Source organism: Moschus berezovskii, chromosome 16 (assembly GCF_049115385.1).
Source record: "Moschus berezovskii isolate FMDL1 chromosome 16, NW_MosBer_1.0, whole genome shotgun sequence".
Classification (NCBI taxonomy): domain Eukaryota; kingdom Metazoa; phylum Chordata; class Mammalia; order Artiodactyla; family Moschidae; genus Moschus; species Moschus berezovskii.
Window position 1 is genome coordinate 65,895,813 of NC_142475.1, and position 22,630 is coordinate 65,918,442.

At 39.7% G+C, this 22,630-nt stretch overlaps 1 protein-coding gene across 14 annotated transcripts in view; it reads right to left on the bottom strand.

Moving 5' to 3' along the window:
• The window catches only part of NSMCE2 (NSE2 SUMO ligase component of SMC5/6 complex), a 242,248-nt gene that overhangs the window by 152,238 nt on the left and 67,380 nt on the right, over positions 1-22,630 (bottom strand). For all 14 annotated transcript variants that reach the window (XM_088844891.1, XM_088844887.1, XM_088844886.1 and 11 more), the window contains one exon: positions 12,223-12,376. In XM_088844891.1, the coding sequence (XP_088701017.1) occupies positions 12,223-12,376 (154 nt within the window). The remainder of the gene's footprint in view (positions 1-12,222; positions 12,377-22,630) is intronic.

The window sequence follows — 22,630 nt, forward strand, 5'->3', positions numbered from 1 at the left end:
CTGGACTCTAATGTCACTTCTAAGGTTCGCAGCTGATACTGACATCGAGTGACAGGTACCCGCCACTACCGCAAACCAATGGTCCTCAAACTCTGGCTTAGAGGAGAGCACCTGGAGGGCCTGTTAAAATTCAGCCCCACCCCCAGAGTTTCTGATTCAGTTGCTCTTGAGTGCATCTGAAAAATCTATATTTTCAGTAAGTTCCCAGGTGATGCTGACGGCTGCTGGTGTGGGAACAGACTGAGTGAGAACCACCTCCACAAACCGTCTAAAATGATTCTTGGATAAACTAAATAATAAATGTGGGAGATACATGAATAGAAAAACACGAACAACATATGAGAAATCAAAGTACAAAAAAGGAACTGCATGTTCAGCATCACTGTCATTAGAAAAACACAAACTAAGTCTACAATGAGGTAACATTACAGACTTACTAGAATGGCTAAAATTAAAAACAAAACCAAAATAATCTAAGGGCTGGTGAGGGTACACAGCAACTAGTAATACAATGCTCACGGGAATATAAGGTGGGACCATGCTGGAAAACAGTCTATCAGTGTCTTGTAAGTTAAATGCGTACTCACCATATAAACCAGCATTCGCACACCTAGATATTTATCCAAGAGAAATTAAAACTTACATTCACATAAAAGCACTTGGAATAGCTTTAAACATAATGGCTCCAAGTTGGACACCACTGAAACGACCCTGAATTGGTGACTGAACAGAAGAGCGTATAACTATGGTACATCTATATGATGGACTATTACGGCAACACGATGCAACAAACTGCATGAAACTCACACGCATTCTGCTTTAGTGGAAAAAAGCCACTTACAAGGCTACATCCTGTACGATTGCATGTATGCAGCAATCTGGAAAAGCCAAAACTATATGGAGGAAAAAAAAAAACAGTGGTTCCCAGGGGCTGGTAGGAGCCAGATGTCAACTACAAATGGGTACCCATTATATACATCTAATGTTTACAAACTAGATCCTTCCAATCTCAGGAATTAGTACCTCAACAAGACAATTATTAAGCGTGATGTGCATTTCTCCAGGACACTTACTCCTATTCTGGGGTCAGGCTGCTTTCTGGGCACGAATGACATCACACTCTCTCAAAATAAGCCACCAGGAGAGAAACACCCGCAGTCCAAAGTTTGTTTAAACTTGCTGCTGACTCATTCCTCCCTTGATACCTGAACCTTTCTTTCCTAATAACTTTAATTATAGTCTCTCTTATTCTAAAGCTTCCCCTCTCCTCGGAGATGTATTTGTTATCCTTCTGACCTCCTGATAGTGAGACACTGGGTAAATATGTCACCTCCAGGAACCAGTCTGCTAAAAACAGAACCTGCATTTTCCACGCATTCCTTGCCGGCACGTGGATGCTGCAAAGATTAAAAGGGATGATGGATGTGCATGGGATTACTGCTGTTATGCTTGAAGTATATTTCATGGAATTTGTTCTAAACTTGTGGTGTAATAAACATCCTATTCCTTTCTCCCTAGCACGGCAACTATTCACACCAGAAAAGGCATTCTCATGCACTATTTACTGAATGCATTGCGAAAACCATGGGATCTGGAAAAGGAGGACTCAGTTTCACTCTGAAACTTACTTTGTGACCTTGACCAAACTACTCGCCTTTTGAGTCTCACTTCTTTATAAAATGTGCTCAGCTACAAAGGGATTCTCTAGGGACTGCTTTGAAAGCAATATCAGCACACACAAAGTACCATATAAGGCCTGATGTGATCGCTCAACACAAGTGACTAAGCAAGAGGTTCTCAGCCAGATGAGGCAGATTCCACCAGTGTCACCAGAGGGCATCAACAGAGATCCATAATAGGGGTTCACTGTTCACTACTTGAGAGTCCCAGGACACACCAATTTTTAAAGAGATACATGAACTGAGAGAAGAGAAAAAAAAAAAAAAGTGGAAAGGTTTTCAAGAGTTGATGTGGTATACAAGGGAAAGAACATGAACGCTGGTGTCACCTAAACCTGGGTTTGAATTTCAGCACTTATGACCTTAGGGAAGTCATCTTACCTCTCTCTGCATATTTTCTAATCTATAATATGGGTATAGTTGTAGAATTGTGAGAAATAAACAATAATGTATATAAAGTATACAAATACCTTTTATAGGCAAGCCCTCAAACAATGCCTGTGCATTAATAATTCAACTAGCACTGATTAAGTACCACATGTAGTAGTCATCGTACAAAGCCTGGTTATTACTTCTATTAATACAGTAAGGTTCAAAATTCTCCAAGCCAGGCTTCAGCAATATGTGAATCATGAATTTCCAGATGTTGAAGCTGGTTTTAGAAAAGGCAGAAGAATCAGAGATCAAATTGCCAACATCTGCTGGATCATGGAAAAACCAAGAGAGTTCCAGAAAAACATCTATTTCTGCTTCATTGACTATGCCAAAGCCTTTGACTGTGTGGATCACAATAAACCGTGGAAAATTCTGAAAGAGATGGGAATACCAGACCACCTGACCTGCCTCTTGAGAAACCTGTATGCAGATCAGGAAGCAACAGTTAGAACTGGACATGGAACAACAGACTGGTTCCAAATAGGAAAAGGAGTACGTCAAGGCTGTATACTGTCACTCTGCTTATTTACGTTATATGCAGAGTACATCATGAGGAACGCTGGGCTGGAAGAAGCACAAGCTGGAATCAAGATTGCCGGGAGAAATATCAATAACCTCAGGTATGCATATGCCACCACCCTTATGGCAGAAAGTGAAGAGGAACTAAAAAGCCTCTTGATGAAAGTGAAAGAGGAGAGTGAAAAGCTTGGCTTGAAGCTCAACATTCAGAAAACAAAGATCATGGCCTCTGGTCCCATCACTTCATGGGAAATAGACGGGGAAACAGTGGAAACAGTGTCAGACTTTATTTTTTGGGGCTCCAAAATCACTGCAGATGGTAACTGCAGCCGTGAAATTAAAAGACGCTTACTCCTTGGAAGGAACGTTATGACCAACCTAGATAGCATATTTAAAAGCAGAGACATTACTTTGCCAACAAAGATCCATCCAGTCAAGGCTATGGTTTTTCCCGTGGTCATGTATGGATGTGAGAGTTGGACGATGAAGAAAGCTGAGCACTGAAGAATTGATGCTTTTGAACTGTGGTGTTGGAGAAGATTCTCGAGAGTCCCTTGGACTGCACAGAGATCCAACCAGTCCACCCTAAAGGAGATCAGTCCTGGGTGTTCATTGGAAAGACTGAAGTTGAAGCTGAAACTCCAATACTTTGGCCACCTCACGTGAATAGCTGACTCATGGGAAAAGACCCTACTGCTGGGAAGGACTGGGGGCAGAAGAAAGGAACGACAGAGAATGAGATGGCTGGATGGCATCACCGACTCAATGGACATGGGTTTGGGTGGACCCCAGGAGTTGGTGATGGACAGGGAGGCCTGGCGTGCAGTGATTCTTGGGGTCGCAAAGAGTCAGACACAACTGAGCGACTGAACTGAACTGAATACTATTTTCCTAAAAGACTAGTGGAAACTCTAGTGTGAAGGTGGAGTATATGGGCATCTTTTATTGCTTATTACAACACGCATGTAGAAAAGCCAGTTTTTCACTCCCAAAGAGCTCCCTGATAGCTTAATGCCCTGATTAAAACTCCACCACAACAGAATCAATCTTATTTGAATTAGTTTCACTAGCTCTTGAGGGTTCCATGGACTGCAAGGAGATCAAACCAGTCAACCCTAAAGGAAATCAGTCCTGAATATTCATTGGAAGGACTGATGCTGAACCTGAAGCTCCAACACTCTGGCCACCTGATGCAAAGAACTGACTCCTTAGAAAAGATCCTGATGCTGGGAAAGATTGAAGGCAGGAGGGGAAGAGGACGAGGATGAGACGGTTGGATGGTTTCACTGACTTGATGGACATGAATTTGAGCAAGCTCCAGGAGCTGGTGATGGACAGGGAAGGCTGGTGTCCTGCAGTCCATGAGGTCGCAAAGAGTCAGACACAACTAAGCAGCTAAACTGAACTGAACCCCAAATCTGCTTTAAAGTGTAAAACTTCCTAGGAAATAACTTTATGAAACAGCAGAGAGAGGATAGTTACATCTCTTTCTAATACTCTCTCTCCCCTTGGCATCTCCTATCATCTGGTTCCACTGTTTATGAGCTTTGTAACCCTGGGCATATCACTTAATCTCTCGGAAGCTGCTTCATCATTAAGACGGGAATGGTAGCACTTAGCTACCCATGATGTAAGTAAAGACCTACGGGAAAGAGAAACCATCTGGATGGGAAACACAAAGAAAGCAGAAGGGAGGAAAGAGCCACGGGAGAATCAGACAGAATGACTCAAAGAGGAAGAAGGAGACAGGCAAATACACAAAGAATAAAACATTTGCACAGGGCGTAAATTTCATTCAATGAGCATGAGTCCTCAGGCCAGGGATGTGATCCACTGTGGAAAAGTCAATCTCTGTTGTGAAACTTACGACTTTTACCATTTCCCAACAATTAGTGGTCATCCAGCAAATGAATGGTGATGGTGTCATCAATAGTAAAGAAAAAATGAAGATAAAGGGCCACAGAGATGATAAAATTGTCTATAGAAGAGTCACAAAGCTTAAACTTTTATAAATTTGCTTAAATGTTCTAAGCAGTCATATATAAGTGAGCATCAATTCCTGAGTATGATGCTACTGTGGTGTTAAAAACTATGTATTGCTACATATACGATACATTTACACCAACATATCACTATAACATGTTATAACACAGAACCATGTATGTTGTATTTTCTGAGTAATTAAAAAAATAAAGGATTGTCAAAGACAATATAGTTGTTAACCCTCTGCTGTTGATTTTAGATTCCAAAGCCGTGTATGCCAATTTTCTTCCTCTTTTTTTCTTTTCTACTGATGGCACAGAATTGAAGGGAAAAGACGTTTTACCATCAGACTACCTTAACTAGATGCTGACCCTCTTTTTCTAGTTGAATAATAATGTTCCATAAATATTACCTGAGCTCTAAATAGATAAGGAACAAAAGGAACACAGAGATGAATGAGAAACTATTCCTACCTTAAAGGGTCTTGGGCTTTGGTTAATTGCAGGCCAGCAATACATGTTGTTTGGATAGACAGTTATATTGCACGACAAAGAGATTTATAGGTTGAAGGGGATCAGCATTAAGTCAGGTTGGTCAACACCTGGTGTAGTTTAAACGCATTCAACATATTTCTAAGCACCTCCTTTGCTTCTTCCTCACCTCTCTCCTTCCAGTAGGCTTCAAAACTCACATACACCTTTCCAATCCTCAAAAGAGCTAATCTTCTCTAAAACTCCGCTATTCATCTGCAACTGGTGTAGGGATTCCCCTACTTGGCCCCTCAACATAAAATCTCCACCTGCTTTTCAACAGAATCCACTGGGTTCCTATTCCACATTCCCCAATGGCATGAAATGCACACTCTGGTCTTTGAAGTATCTTGAAACAAAAGCATCCCTTTCACTGAATAAATCATAATCTACTGTTAATTGGCCAAATTAATACTGATGTCCCCTGTTAAGTGCTTAACAAGGCACTGAAAAATGGTATTATGAGAAGGCAAAATCAAAGTTCACAAACTGACAGTTCTGTTTGCACAGTGTTTCAAAAATTTAGTAACTGAAAAATAATCAGCTAAACTTCTGGGTTTTTCCAAAAACCTGAAGATCTGGTAACACTGTCCACCCTCCCTTATAGCAGCAGGGATTAGCCAGGTTGCAGGCATCTCCTGTAGGTATTGCATAAGCTCTTGGGTGGGCTTCCCAGAATCCTCCTGCCAATGCAGGAGACCTGGGTTCAGTCCCTGGGTCGGGAAGATTCCCTGGAGTAGGAAACAGCAACCCGTTCCAGCATTCTTGTCTGGGAAATTCCATGGACAGAGGAGCCTGGTGGGCTACAGTCCATGGGGCTGCAAAGAGACGCCACTGAGCAACTAAGCACAAGCTCTCAAGTATATGACAGTTCTCCTGAAGACTCTTGCGGCCATCAAGGATCTGTGCCATACATACCAGGTACCGTCTAGGAAGGAATACAGCAGTAGGCAAAACACAGAAGGCCCTGCTCACACGGAATGACACTGTGGCTTTGACACTTTGGTTACTCCCACAAGCAACCCACAAGGAACAGTAAAGGTATTCTAATATTCCTAAGGAACTCCCTATCCAACAGAATCTGTGAGCAAATCCTTTTGTGAAGTGAATTGCCACTCCCTATTTTATCAGTTTTGGGCTCTATGATGAGCATGTTTCAAGTGATGGTACACAGTTATTTTCTAAACCCATATAATTACAAGATTATAGTGTGAATTCCTATGTTGTGTACACGCACACACTGAAAAATGGTATTATGAGAAGTGATGATGATTTTTGTGTCCAGATATGTGTATCACTTAAATTGACTTCTGAGTTTCACACATGGATTCAAAGATCTCTGTGCCTTGTATTCTACATATCTCATATATGACCTAAATATACTGCTAAATTTGTGGTGAACATCTTCAGATTAGCAGATTTGCATTAAAAAAGACATGCTCTTTTTAAAGGTACCATCAAAATTACATTTCCTATTATTTACCTTAACACTAAAGCTCTCAGATTCACATTTTGACAACAAAGTGAAGCTCTTAAATTGTAAAGGATTCTAAGTATGAACTATTGTCAAATGCCCTCAATTTTTGCCTTGCTGACCTATACTAAAACTTTCGATGCCTCCTGATTACACAATTGGTAAGTGAATAAAGGACACCACAAAAATTACTTGATAACTTGACAAAGTGTTTATACAGAAAATGCAAGTCGTGTCCGACTCTTTGCAACCCCATGGAATTCTCCAGGCCAGAATACTGGAGGGGGTTGCCATTCCCTTCTCCAGGGGATCTTTCCAACCCAGGGATCGAATCCAGGTCTCCCACATTACAGGCGGATTCTTTACCGTCTGAGCACCAGGGAAACCCAAGAATACTGGAGTGGGTAGCTGATCCCTTCTCCAGCAATCTTCCCGACCCAGGAATTGAATCGGGTCTCTGGCATTGCAGGCAGATTCTTTACCTAACCCTAACCCTTTGGAGAAGGCAATGGCAAGCCACTCCAGTACTCGTGCCTGGAGAATCGCAGGAGCCTGGTGGGTTGCGGTCCACGGGGTCGCTACTAGTCAGACGCGGCTGGGCGACTTCATTTTCACTTTTCACTTTCACACACTGGAGAAGGAAATGGCAACCCACTCCAGTGTTCTTGCCTGGAGAATCCCAGGGACGGCGGAGCCTGATCGGCTGCCGTCTATGGGGTCGCATAGAGTCGGACACGACTGAAGCGACTTAGCCGCAGCAGCAGCAACAACCCTAACCCTTACCAGCTGAGCTATCAGGGAAGCCCATTTATACAGAGGTGTCTGCATGTTCTAATTAAGTTCTCCTGACATTAAAGTCACAGGAAACCATGAGTTGCCACAGTGTAAACTGTTTAAGTTAAAGAGACAAGGAAGACAGAATACTATAATATGAATATATTGTTCAGATACGTTAAAATAATTTTATCCAACTAGGTCTGGTTCTGTCTGCCCTAAACCAAGTCATATTGTTTATTCTACAACTTGGGTTAGTAAGACTATGATTACCATTTAGGGGAACAGAATTCTCTTCTATGAAAATTATTTCCTGGCTCATTTATCATCATTGCCACCAAATATAAAAATTATCTTCAATCACAATCTTGATTTGTATGACTAAAAATTAGTTGCCACCAAATATAAAAATTATCTTCAATCACAATTTTGATTTGTATGACTCTAAAAATTAGCCCTAAGAAAAACGGGTGGGACTGGTACGGAGATCAGGCTACTTATTCATTGACTCAAACCCAGGTCTTCTGGCTGCTAAACTCATTCTTTCCACTTTGCTTTACTAGCTCTTTCTCAATAATAACTTAAATGTAAAGTAAGTCTTTCAGAGTTTGCAAAGATTTACTCTCATTTAACCTTGGTAATAATCCTAGGAAGTTGAGGCAGACATATCTCTAATACTTAAGACACTGGGTACCCACACATAAAACGATTTGCCCAAAGAAGATGGATCGAATGCCTGGCAATATCAGCAAGACACAAATAACTACTAAAAACCTTACTGTGTACAACTGAAGTATGCGACCTTCAGAGTAAGCATATCCTCAAATGAGTATAATTCATCTGCTGCTGTTATATTCTAGAGATGGTAAATACCAGATATCTGCACTGCTTCTCTTCTTTTCCCACAATCCTTCAGCACACTCTTTCTTGCTAGGCCTGAACCCAGCCTCCAAAGCATTTTGAACACAAAGTTCCAGGCAACCCCTATCAACCAACACAGATAAAATCTGCATTCCTGTTCTCTCTCCATTAAGGCCCACTTGTATATTTGTTTTTGACATTTTGTTTCTGCTTTTGCTTGGATATTTGCTTTCATGGCTCTACCAGAATTGTATATATTATCTTCTCCAGGTCCTGGAACTCTGCCTTATTTTGATCTCAGAGGACCAGCTGCTAAGATTCATATAGAGCAAGCACACAAGGTGTTCTGAATATACCTGAGACAAATGCATGGTACTTAGGAAAAAATCTCAGAGAAGGAAATGGCAACCCACTCCAGTACTCTTGCCTAGAGAATCCTGTGGACAGAGGAACCTCGTGGGCTGCTGTCCACGGGGTCGCACAGAGTCGAACATGACTAAAGCGACTTAGCAGCAGCAGCAGGAAAAAAATCTAAAGTTAACAACAACAAAAATATCTTCCCTTATTTCTAATTACCATTTAGAAAAGAGTCATAAATGTTCTCAGGAAAGAGTCAGATAGTAAAAACAAGTTTTGTGGGTCAGATGGTCTCTGATGCAACCACTCAACTCTGCCATTATGATGTAAAGCACCTATAGACAACATGTAAATGAATGAATGTGTCTAGATTCTAACAAAAATTTACGTATGAACACTAAAATCTGAATTATTTAATTTTCACATCACATTCTTCTCTTGACTTTTTTCCCAACAATTAAAAAATATTAAAAAAAAAAAATCTTAGCTTGCAGGTCATAGAGAAACAGGGTGTAGGCTGGATTTGGCCAATGGGTCCACACGTACTGACCCCTGGCCTAAATCTGTGGTTTTCAAAGTGAGAATTTCAGGTGGTCGGCAAGAACCTTTCAGCAAGTCCAACTACCTATGTGTGAAGCTGGACTTTCTTTGGATCAACCAAAACAGTTAAAAAAAAATCAATCATCAATCAAAACAATGTACAACAAATTAAATGCATAAGCAAATATGAAGACCCAGCTGCATTCTATTAAGCCAGAAATTGAAAAGATTTGCAAAAATGTAAAATAATGCCACTCTTCCCACTAATTTTTCTTTGTTTGGAAAATACCTAGTTATACGTCATAATGTTCTTTATATTAACATGTAATGGACTTAAGATTGATTTTTTAAGTGCATTAATATTTTTTAAGTTCCTCAGTTTTGATTTCTATTTAGATGCCAACAGCTACAACCCATGAAAAGAAAGAAAGCTGTCTGGGGGCCCTAAATAAAAAATATTTTTTAAAAATATGCTGTTTATACATACACACACGTAAACTGGCCACACCCATGGCACACGGGATCTTAGCTCCCTAATCAACCAGAGATCAAACCTGCATCCTCAGCACTGGAAGCACAGAGTCTTAACCACTGGACCACCAGGGAAGTCCCTGGCCCTCAGTAAATTTAAGAATGTAAGGGGTTCTTGAGACCAGTCACTTTGAGAACCAGCCACTGAGCTGCAGCAGGATTAACTGCTGTAGGCAGAGCCACCTTGAGAAATAAGGGCACCTCCTCAGGTCAGGGCACCAGATAGACCTCCTGATTTCAGTCTCCTTCTTGATTTCCTCCCGCCTAAGAGCTTCCTGGTATTTCTTTCATTAAATCCTTATTTGGAAAATGTAATCCCATGCAATTTATGTTCTTGAATAATAAAGTTGGTAAAAATGTGGGGTGATTTTCATTGAAAGAACTATTCTACCATGTGCAGACCATAAAAATGCTTTAGCCTTTGTCAGAACAGGTAACTAGATTCAAGTATCTCTCCCTGGCTTGTCTTTTCCAATCTTAAAAAAAAAAAAAATCCACAAACTACTATTGTAATTCCTTGCCTTCAGAACATCTCTCAAAATAAACAGATTCACCAGCTTCTTTATAAATCACAGTCTCTTTGACCTGGCTCCACAAAACTGTACAAGCCTGGTGCTAACCAGCATCCTCACTAGAGTTACATCTAAAGAAATGAAATCCAGCAATGGCACCAGTTTAACTGATAGCGCTAATAATAATGCACTAAAAATCACATTTTTGCAAGTAAAGTATATACATCTTACAGAGTATCTTAAAAGAGTATTAATATTTTGCTTATTTTACCATTTGATATTTTAAAATTTTTTTAAAGATTACTTTAGGAGACATAAAAGGAAAGTTCTCTTAATTCTAGTGTTACCATATGTAAGGAAACCCTATATAAGGAAGTTTTCTTAAATATAAATTTACTCTGTAGTAAGGTTTAACTGTCCAGACAAATGATGTATACTGCTGGCCTGGGGAAACATTCCTCATTTTAGAGAGAATTAAGGAAATGATACTATAATCCCAATGATTAATACACACTATTAATTAGAAGGTACTTTCACATGAGTATATGATTCTAAAGATCTTTATAGTTTTCTCTTATGGGATAATGACTTTGTAAATAATAACAAAGTGGGAAGAAATTTCTGTTTTTGAATATCTGTCCCTTAATCTGTACTATAAAATATCTAAAAAAAAATCAAGAATTATAATCAGATGCTAGATCTGCCATAATTTGTGATTATTGTCTCCAAGAAGAAAAATAAAATACATTTGGTTATTTTGACCAAAGCGAAAACTTCAATTCACTAGCATCTAGACAAGAAAGGCACTAGTAAATTATTACTTATTTGGAGAATTGTTAACCATCTGGGGAAACAGTACAAATTAATTTAGAGAGATTTGGGAGCTGTGCTGTTCAATGAACAACAACAAAAAACACAGATTTGAAATGTGGGGGAAATGCTTACTATTTAAATTTACAGTAAGAGCAAAAGTCTCATCATGATTGCAAAACATTCCAAATTGTGAAACTTAAGTTATTTGTAAAATAGACAAAAGTAAAGCTGCTTCCTCAGTTATTTTTTGAGATCTCAGCATCAATTTAAAGAAAATGCTTATATTTAAAAGAAGGCCTACTTAAATATAGGAATCCTTCTGCTAAATACAAATATGAACATGAAGTAAATTTATCTTCTATCATGCATTCCTATCCCATGTATAGGTAAATGAAGATGATATGAAACCAAAGTTTAAAAAAAAAATTACTTGCTTCAATTCTCTAAGGAATAGAAGAGCCTCAAACCTAAAGAACAACAACTGATGCTAGTGTAAAAACAAAAAATTACATAAAATTGGTATGTGGATTATATGAGAAAAAAGGGAGGGGAAAAAAAAGGACATGTACTTCACCGTATAAAAAACATACATTTCTGCCAACACTGTCTTCAAGATTTTGGGAGTACAACTAATAATTTTTCTACTCTCATTTTTAAATTAAAATTATGTGCATTAAAAACCTGAGTATAATAAAGTTTCCTAGGAAAGCAAAAAAAAAAAAAATTAAAATCATGTGGAATTTATTACTACTACCAAGATAGAAGAAATCAAGAGAATTTTGGTCTCATATTGAGAAAACATTGCTCCTACTACTCTAAAACAGCAAAACTAGAATCAAGATACAGTTATTTTAAAGCTTGGCACAGCAGTTTAAAATTTGAAAAATACTTTTGCTATTTTAATAAAATAGCTTTCAGTTTTATTTTCCCAATTTCTTTCCCAGCAGTGGGACAATAACAGTGTAACTTTCTCTACCTGCTGGGGAATTTTCTTAGCACTTTGTGGAAACCATTGGCTTTCAGAAATGGACAGGCTGATGTGAACCAAAAGTTAGACAAAATACAAAATTGCAACAACAATAAAAAAGCGATTTAGAAAGAAGATCAAGCCAAGCAGATAAGCAAACTGTACAAAAATCAGTTTTCTGGGACTGTTCATCCAGTCAGTTCCCTAATTTAAAAAAGCCAAACCAAAGCAAAGCATGCTGACTTACATTGCTTCTTTAGTTCTTTCAGCTGTTGTTTAAATTGGACAAATTTTTCATTTTTTTGAAGGTCTGCATCAGAATTCTTATTCTGTAAAGCCAAAAACTTCTTCTCCACTAATAATTTTAGATCAGGTATTTTCTCTGAACGTTCTTCTTTTACCTGAGGAGGAGGATAAAATTACTGTAGCTAAATGTTAACAATGACACAGTCTTGTAACAGTATTTTTCTCGCATTTTATTCAAATAAAAATATAGAGGCAGAAAACAGAATTTCCTTCAACAGAGAACCAGGGAGGCAGGGCCCTGTTTCAGAAACAGACTGCTCGTGAACAGCAGAGAAACTCATTTAGCCCGTTTTACCCTTTGGTTTCTTACACTATCCCTTCATTGCCCTGCTGACTTGCCGTGTCCAGACAACTACTGTGCAACTGTGTCCTCCACCTTCCCCGGAACCTGAGCATGATGGCGCCTTCTTTTCATTTAGGTCTGTGCGGCCCCCTCTCCTTCCTCTCGACTCTGTCCTGCATTCTCTCCAGCACTCCTCTTCTCTGGTCCTCGGCCCCGGCAGGTGAGGCTGGCTCCTCCTTCACAAAATGAGTGGAGACTTTCTTTAACCTTGAACTTCCGCCATCTGCGGTCACCAGGAATAAGTGCCCCTAGTCTGTTAGCAAGGCTAACCTCTCAATCTTTATTTTCCCCTCCCCCAATATTTTATTATAAAATTTTCAAACATGCAAAAACGTTGAAAGCATCATATTTTACCATTCAAAGTCAAAGATTATCTGTTAAGTCCTCTGCTTTGATTATCTTCTGTCATGGAGGAAAGAATTAGACAATCTTCCTTTGTTTAACCTCTATACATGCTATGCATTAGCCAAATCAAAAATAAAAATTAAGCATGAAATCAAAATACCTAAATCTATATGTAAAGTACAGAGTATAAGAACTGTCTTTTCATTGTACTGATGAAGCTCAACCAGTGCTGGATCCATCATCAAAGAAAGGTGTGAAGAACGTGGTGAGGCTTTAGTGACAAGTTACATGTAATTAAAAATTTAAAATAAGTCCTATAAGGCTAAAGAAACAACAAAGCTCAGTTTGGAAGGTACAAAGACAATCAATAGAATAATGCCTAATATCACAAAAACAACAGTACTTGTACCCGGTGACTAGTTATTCTCTATCTCTACACTGGAGAGAACAAGATGAGACAAGTTCAAGGTTGCAGTAAGAAGAGGACACAGAGCAGACACAGAAAATAAATAATGAGTTCTTAGAAAAGAATAAGGGGCTCCCTTTCTGGATTCATAAAATAAAAGCATACATGTGAAGCTTCTCAAGGTCTTTGATTAGTATGAAATTATTATTTAATCTTCCATGATCAGAAAAGAGCTAATCTGAGCAGATATCAGTGAATGCAGATGTCCTTTTCCAACAAAGTCTCTAACCCACTCAACATACTTAATCTCCCCAGATCAAATACAACCACTGCTGAGGAGTTGGGTAGAAAAGTGTGGGGGCAGGGGATGGAGGCATTCTGGGGTTGACAATGCAGCAATTTGAAGTATGACTAGGAAAATCTGAATCCATCAAATTTAGCGATTCAGAGTACTTTCTTCCCCCACAGCTAGAACCTCCAGAGACGTGCTATAAAGCACACAATTTCACTGCAGCAAATACCTTCTCTGGAAACTTCATGCTGCAGTTGACATAGCTATCCACTGCAAAGAGAACTTACTGTACTCCAGCTCTCAAAATGAGAGCCTGGAAAATATTAAACTCATTATCTGTTTAAATCAATGCAATAAATAGAGATTAACTCTATTTCTTAATGGTTTCTTGCATTGTTTGTATTCTCGAGATAAAGAGATACAGAATCCCAAATGAGGAAAGAAAAAAGCCATTCCTTGTTAGTTGATCATAAGTGTTACCTAGTCTGAAAAAGGGCTTCCCTGGTGGCTCAGAGGTTAAAGCTTCTGCCTCCAATGCGGGAGACCCGAGTTCGATCCCTGTGTCGGGAAGATCCCCTGGAGAAGGAAACGGTAACCCACTCCAGTATTCTTGCCTGGAGAATCCCATGGATGGAGAAGCCTGGTAGGCTACAGTCCACGGGGTCGCATAGAGTCGGACACGACTGAGCGACGGGACAGAACAGTCTGAAAAAAGTAATGATGGCCCTCTTTTCCTAAGACAAACATAAAAATACCTCCAAGAAGTCTGAGGGGGAGGAGAGGATCTATTAGTGCCTTGGTCCGTCCTTTTCCTAAGGATAAACTGCCTGGGTTCAAGACTTAAAACCTGAGTTTTAAGTCACTGGGTGTACCAGTCTGGTAAGGCTGTCATAGTGAAGTAACGCAAACTAGATGGCTTAAACCATAGAAATGTATTTTCTCATAGTTCTGGAGGCTAGGAATCTGAGACCAAGGTGATAGCAAGGTTGGTTTGTAGACGGCCATCTTCTCCCTGTGCCATGGTCTTCTCTCTGTACGTGTCTGTGTCCAAATATTCTTCTCTTGAAAGGACACCAGTCACCATATTAAAAGGAAGCACCCCAATGACCTCAGTTTACCTTTGATTATCTCTTTAAAGACCCTATGTCCAAACACATTCTGAGATACTAGAGGTTAGGCCTTCAACGTATGAATGGTGGCAGAACACAGTTCAGTTTTCATACACTGGGTTAAAGAAATTTTAAGAAAGAATTTTAAAAATAGCCTATAGACTGTTAATCTTTATGCCATTATATTTTTTAAATGATAGAAACTAACTGAGAAGTAAACTTAGCAGATACCATATTTAACAGAATGGGAATATAATATTGTCCTGGAAAGAAAAGGTCATGTTTTTAAGTAGTGCCTACTTATCAAGTAAGTGCCTTCTCTGTGTAGCTAAATAGGAAAGAAGACCAGAAAAGCTGTGATCAGGAGTAGGTGGTGAACAGCTTTGGGAGTCAGGCTATGAAAGTGAGGCTTGATCTGATAGGCAGCAGGGAAAGACATTAAAATACTCTAACAAATAAAGTGATAATACCACGACAGTTTTCTTTCTTTAAAAAAAAAAAGAGATTGCTGTAGTTAAAGCATCGAGGATGCATTAAGACAGGAAAGGAAAAAGAAGTTACTAGACTATGCTAACTAATGGCAGAGGGGCTGGCAACTTGATCAAATTCCAGTGCTATTTTCGAAGCAGAATTACTGAGTCATTTTGTGAGAGGAAGACACGAAACTGATGATGACTTCAAGATTTTTAATATGTGCAACTAATTAAATAAAATTTTCTTGAGGAAAGAGAGGGCAATCCTGAACGTCTGGACATCTAAGTGGAAAGATCTAGTGAGCAGCTGGAGAGACATTTAAAATGAGAGCACGTGAAGAAAAAGAAGAGAAATGCAACAGGAATTCTTAAAAAAAAATTCTTCTTTTTGAAGAAAACCAGGAGTTAAGGCAAGTCCAAGAAGAAAAGAAAAGAGAGAATTTGCTTAAGAAACACTTGTCCTTTGGAAAAAATGATGCAGGAGGGCTCAAGTAAGATAAGGGCTAAAAAGAAACCACTGGATTTAATTACCAGGCATTGGTACACTGCACTGTAACTACTTATCTGTTTTAACCTACTAGCCTGCAAAGCGTCTCTCAGGCAAGGATCATTTCATGGTGCCCAGTATGCTATCCATGTTACAGCAGGTGCTCAAATTACACTGATGAACTAGTGAATTACAGAGATGGCAAATTCTACTCTAGCAATGTGAGAAGAGGGACTAAGCAGGTACCGTATGAGCAAGTGAATCAAGTTTGGCAGCAAGGGAAGGAGAAAGAGATGGAGAGCAGATCATGGGAAAGAGAGAGCAAAGGACGCTTGTTTATCTGTACAGCGGTCAACAGTAGCTTGAAGTGAAGCTGACATGGATGGTGGAGAAAGAACATGGACCCAAGATCAGACAGGTCTGGGTCCCTAAGTTGTGGATTTGGGGACCATCCTTCTAGGCCTTGGTTTCTCTCACTTCTTAATCAGAAACTGGGAATGCCATCAATGCCATGAAGACTTAAATATGCCACGTTTGTGTTTAACTTTGGCGCACAGAACATATTATTTTTTTTTAATTCTTTCCTTCCAACTTTAGCACAGAGCCTTCAACATGTTTGCAGACTGAGAAGGAACCAGTGGGGGAACATAAATCAGAAATACTAACAGAAAGCAAGTAATGGATTTCATTTGAGGAAATCCATCAAGTACTAGGGGCTTCCCTGGTGACTCAGCTGGTAAAGAACCCACCAGCAATGCAGGAGACCTGGGTTCAACCCCTGGATTGGGAAGATCTCCCAGAGAAGGGGACGGCTACCTACTCCAGTATTCTGGCCTGGAGAATTCCATGGACTGTATGTATAGTCCATGGGGTCATAAAGAGTCGGACACGACTGAGCAACTTTCACTTCACCTCAAGTACTAGGGCAAAAACTAGAGAGGGAAGAAGACCACCTGCAGAAGCACGGGAGTCTTTACCAGGGGTCCTAACTGCCCACAGGGCTGCACATGCACGGACCTGAGGAAACCCCCAAGAAGTACAGGACAATAGGGAGTGGTGAGCAACGCGCTGAAGCAGCCAGCAGCAGCCCCAGGTGAGACGAAGCCGCCCCACAGCTCTGGCGGATGACTGCCATGTGACAGCAAGTCCAGGTTTCTAAGGAAAAGTTACAAATTTAGACTTCTGTGAGATCTTTTTTTCTCCTGGTCTTTAAAACAACATATAGACAAAACAATACACTATCAGCCTGAAGCCAGGAATTGAAACCTAACCTAACGTTATTAATGCAAACAAGACGTCAATATTTTGGACACAAAAAAGCAAAGTACTACTGTGATCCACAATCTCTGGGGGTCAAGTGCAACACCCAGACATCTACTTTAGGGATAAAATATGGTCCTTTCAAACAGGACAGAGAATAACGGGGAAAGGAGAGTGTGGGGAAGAGACAGGAAAGTGAAGGATTCCATTCTGACATGCTAATCCCAAGTATTAATGAAAACCTTGGGCTCTAGACTTGAGATTAAAAATGAGGCTCTTCTGCTAACTGAATAACGTTAGAAAAGCTACTAAATGCATCTAACCTTAGTTTCCTCACTTGTAGACAGGAAATAATAACAGGATTTCCCTCCTGATATTGCGGACAGGAATAGCTGGGATGAAGCAATATAGCTCTGGTGAGCTATTTGTCATAGAGAACAGTCAGTGAGAAGTAGGTGTTATTGTTGTGATTATCATTATATGTATCTCCAGGGTAGCTGGATACCCAGGCCTGCAGCTCCACAGACTGACATGAACACCCACGTAGAGAAATCAGAGCATGGATTTTAATGGAAACCTGGAAATGAATGGAATTACCAAGGAGAGGAAATAAACAGAAACCAAAAAAAAAAGAGTAAGGCAAGAACTCTGGAGAACACTAAATTTATGGGGTAGTTTGAAGGGTCAAGAAATAAAAAGTGCAAGAATTAAGAGGACAACCAAAAGACAGTGTCCCAAAAGTCTAGGATGTTTCAAAATCTGTCAAATGCTGCACAGAAGTCTAGCTAAAGAAGGACTGAGAAGTGTCCACTGGACTCAGTGACTGGGTCACTGGGGACTTTAGCAAGATCCAGATATGCACAAAGTGCTGACTTCAAAATACACAGATTTTCGTTGAATGAATTGTTTCAAAATGATGGAGCAGTGAAGACAAAACACACACTGCCAAATGTTCCAGAGACTCTCCACTAACTGCTCAGTTTGAGTTCAAAAGCACTTGAGAACGTCTGGCTACATTTAATTGGAACCCAACATTCCTGTGACTTTAGTATTTGTCTTATGTCAGCCAGGGAAGGCAATTAAGGAGCTGACTGTAACAATGAAGTCAGATCTCTGGTGGCTTGTCCCTATGAACAGAGGCTCGTTGTTTCAGAAAAAGAAAGAAAGGTAGGAACAAAAGGCAAACTCGTGGTCTTTACCCATACTGAAACTACGTATTATTTTCAGCACGCTTTAAACTAAAATTTATAATATTTATATGATGATCACACACCTCATTTCTTTCAAACAATATTGTACACATATGCAATTACTCAAAGTGTGTCATTTTACTGCCACAGGGCAAAGTCAAGGTCTCCTCCTCCAATCATCATTATTGCCTTATAGCTATTATTTCACTGGGAGAGAAGATCACAGGAGTGAAGGATATTAATGGGCTGAGTCACTCACACACTTTTGAATCATGTGAGAATCTAGTATAAAATTAGTCATTCTTGTAACTGAACCAAGACTCAAGATGGATTTGCTCTCTCCAAAACAGCCACTGTTAGATGTTTGGCTCCCAAAAGAACATATACCTAATGATTTATATTTTGGATATCACATAGCCTTGAGAAGTTTATTATGGGTACACAGTGGTGATAAGCAATATGCTTTGTGTTCTGCTCAGTATGCTAAGTATTCCAAGCTCCAATTCATGATCTAAGGCTGTGAGACCTACTTTCATGCTGGGAATCCAGAGAGAACTGTCTCAACTGGTCCTAGAACATTCATTCAACAATATTTACAGAATCCCAACTGGATACCAGGCAGTATAATGCACTTAGCATAATTGCTGAGACATTATGGAGGTTGGCCCAAACTTACAACACACCACCAACCCAACTGGTCATGAACTGGGTAAATTTATATAGGCCAACACTGTCTCCACCTATACAGAGCAAAAAAGCTTGCAGAAGTTTTCACTGAAAGGCATGTCCAGGCTACGAATCACTATGCTTTCACTGACTACAACCTAATTACAATGGAGACACATTATATTTTCTAGAGACTTTACTATACTGCCCATGACCTTTAAAAAAAAAAAAGGCAACAAAAACACATATATCACACACACTAATGATGACCAGCATGGATTATACCCTTCATCTCAAGCCAGTTTCTGTTGTCAATTGCACAATCTGCACTGAACTCTGTTGGACTCAATTATTTGCAGTTGAGTGAGTTTCCTAGTGCCATTATTTAGTTTGACTTTTGACAGAAACACTTAAGAGGGAAGGAACACTTCCTTGTTGAACATTATGACACACTGAATGGACGTCTCAGTTTGCCCAGGTGTTGTAACATACCATTATTGGACATGGAAACATCTTTCCCTCTTCAAGCCTTTCAGAAAAAATTTGAAAACGAATAAATTTAAACCTGTGGGAAAGTGCCATTGGTCTAGTTCTAATGGACACGTCCTATTGGAATAGACAGTTGTCCCACAGATGGCAGCTGAATGAGGCAACCTCATCTATGTACATCTGTTACTAAACATTTCTGCTGTTGAAAATTACTCCAATCATTCCTCATGGCACCAATCCCACTGTAAGACTATGATCAACAGGAATGACATATTTGTTACAGGATTCCAATATGGTGGGGGGGGGGTGAGGGAGACGGGTAAAGGAACCAAACTGCTGATTTGCCTTCTGGGCTTTGTTGTTTGCATTATTTTCTTATTTTCTTTTTCTTTCTTTCTTAGGCAGAACTTATAGAAATAGCCATTATTGACCTATTCTATTTCTTCACCCATTCAATAAATATTTACCAAATGCCTACTGCATGCAGGCACTGTGCTAGGCATTGGAAATTCCTTAGTAAACAGATTAACCTGGTCCCTGTTGGTCGGGGTTTGGGGTATAGTGGAGGAAAACAGTACTATTCAAAGAGTCAGCATACACTATCATCAGCTGTGAGAAGTGCTGAGAAGGAAATGTATTAGATGCTAGGAGAGCATGCAACAACATAAATGCCGAGAACATCATTTCACAGGCAATCTTTTTATGTACTGCTCAATTTAAACACAGGTCAGGCTGAGGGGAGAGTGAGATGAGGATTTTTACTGTTGTTATTAACAAACACGTTGCAATTGCACAAAACCTTTCATCTGAGTGGTTCAAAGCCTTCTATGCACAAGTATCATTATCCCAATTTGACAGATGTGAGAAATGGGCAGTTCACAGTGATTAAGCGTCTTGCCCAGGGTCATACTGAGTCAGTGACAAATGACTGCAACTCATTCAAACCTCCTTTCAACTTAATTTTGCTTTGCATGTGCCTCCAAGTGCCAACTCAAAATGAACTTTCATAACTCATCCTAACTTTATGAAAGCATACTTGATTTCAGGCAGATATCCTTCACCTTCAGTGTCATTTGTTAGTTCTCATATGAAAAGACATTTATTCTGAATTTAATAAAATTGCATTCCTATCCACTAAGCCTCTGTCAAAATCTACAGAATTATTCAATGCCTTACTTATCACTACAATATCTCACTCAAGATTTTAGAATAAAAAAGGACAGCAATAGGTTGATGCTAATGGGATATACTGGGCTTCCCAAGTACCCCATTATCCAGGAAGATAATCTCCTAAAAATGTTAGATCATCTGCTGAAGATCCAGTTCCACTGCTGCTGGGGAAACAATACCCCAAGAGGTTAATGTCCCCCAGCATGCAGGTAACCAGTGAATAATATATGAGAGTGTTTCTCCAAGAGTCAGAACACCAACCAAGGGACAAAAGTTGAATTAGCTCTGAATCTTCTCCTCCCTCTCCCTCACTTATACCTAACGACCAACTTGCAGTTTTTTTTCTGCCATGATTGCAATTCGAGTTCTGCAGGTCTAACAGTCTTAGTATCCAAGAGAAGACTGATTTCACCTAGGGACTCAACAGTGCCTTCAGTGATTTTGGTAGCTTAAACAGCAACCTAGCAATTTTGAGCTTCTCATGACACTGACCAGACAGACAAAAATGGAGGTTACAGAACTGGTTGGTGCAACTAATCTTAGTTACCAAGGGTAAACAGGATTACTGCTACAAAGTGAGGAAAAGGAGCTGTGTGTCTGGAACCTGGACAACCGCCTCGGTTTGCCACATCATTGTCTAAAGATAATGAGAGTCAAAAGCAACTCCATACAGACAGGATCACCAAGAACACAGAGACCCCGGGAACTGCTGTTGTAGTCAGGTAAAAACCTACATCCTTTGAGAGTCTATTGAGGGCAAAGTGAATATACAACAGGTACTAGAGAAGGGAGTTAAGATACCAACTATGGGTTCAGGATCAATAGCAAAAGCTAAGTATCCAGTCATATTTCTTCCTTGGTCTGACATGTACAAATTTATGTTTTTAACTAATTTCTTCCTTTCTTTTCCTGCTCCTATTTTACAAAAAGTAAGTTGGTGGCTCACTAGTTACAAAGGACCATAATGGAACAGGAGGGACGTAAAAGAATGTGTCCCAAATATCCTAGATTTGGAAACAGACACTTAAGATGTTGTATGGGGGAAAGAGAGAGCATATTTTTCACTTTTATGAGAGAGCTGCAACATATTAGAATGGAGCAATTTCCTATTGTTGCACTGTTAGCAAGTTTGAGTCTGGAAGGAAAGTGCATACAGAGGCTGAGTGGCCAAGCTCACTGGTTGATAATCTAGGAACCTTTCCTTTGTTTGGGGAATTTCTCACTTTATGAGTGATACCTCACTAGGGCAGGAACCAGAAATTCACTTCCTCAGCTTCCACGCAAGAAGAACACAGACATGTCAGCTTGACCCCTGGCCTGTGGGACTTCAGTTATTGAGACTGACACAAAGGAGGTGCCAGCAGAGCCCCTGCAACCAGATTACCCAAGGATTTAACCTTTAAATCCCAGCTCTGCTTCAGACAAGCTGTGAAGTCTTAGGCAACCTCTGAGAAACCTGATCTCCTCATCTCTAACTCTACAAAAGTCTCTGCATTGTCATAAATACTAGATGAATTAATGCATTTAAAGATGGTAGGGCTTTGGAATCCAAATACAGTAGCCACTAGCTACATGTGCTTATTCAAATCTAAATTAATTAAAATTAAATACAATTAAAAATTTATGAGGTTGGTGCAAAGGTAATTACAGTTTTTGGACTATGAATTTTAAATCACTGTAACTAGGCTCAAACACATCTTTAGTAACCAAAATAGGAACCATTATAGTCAACACATTTTTGCCAATGAGAAACAGGCTTGTCTATTCCTGTAGCACAAAAATCTCTGCTTCGGGATTTGACAAACTCTTTGGAAAGCATTTTCTGCATCCCGCTGGTTGCAGAAGTGTTTTCCCTGCAAAAAGTTGTTGAGATGCTTGAAGTAGTAGTAGCCAGTTGGTGAGAGGTCAGTGAATATGGCGGATGAGGCAAAACTTCATAGCAAGATTCATTCACTTTTTGAAGAACTGGTTATGCAACATGCAGTCGGGCGTTGTTGTGGAGAATAGGGCTCTTTCTGTTGACCAATGCCAGCTGCAGGCATTGCAGGTTTCAGTGCATGTCATCGATTTGCTAAGCATACTTCTCAGATCTACTGGTTTCACTAGGATTCAGACCAGC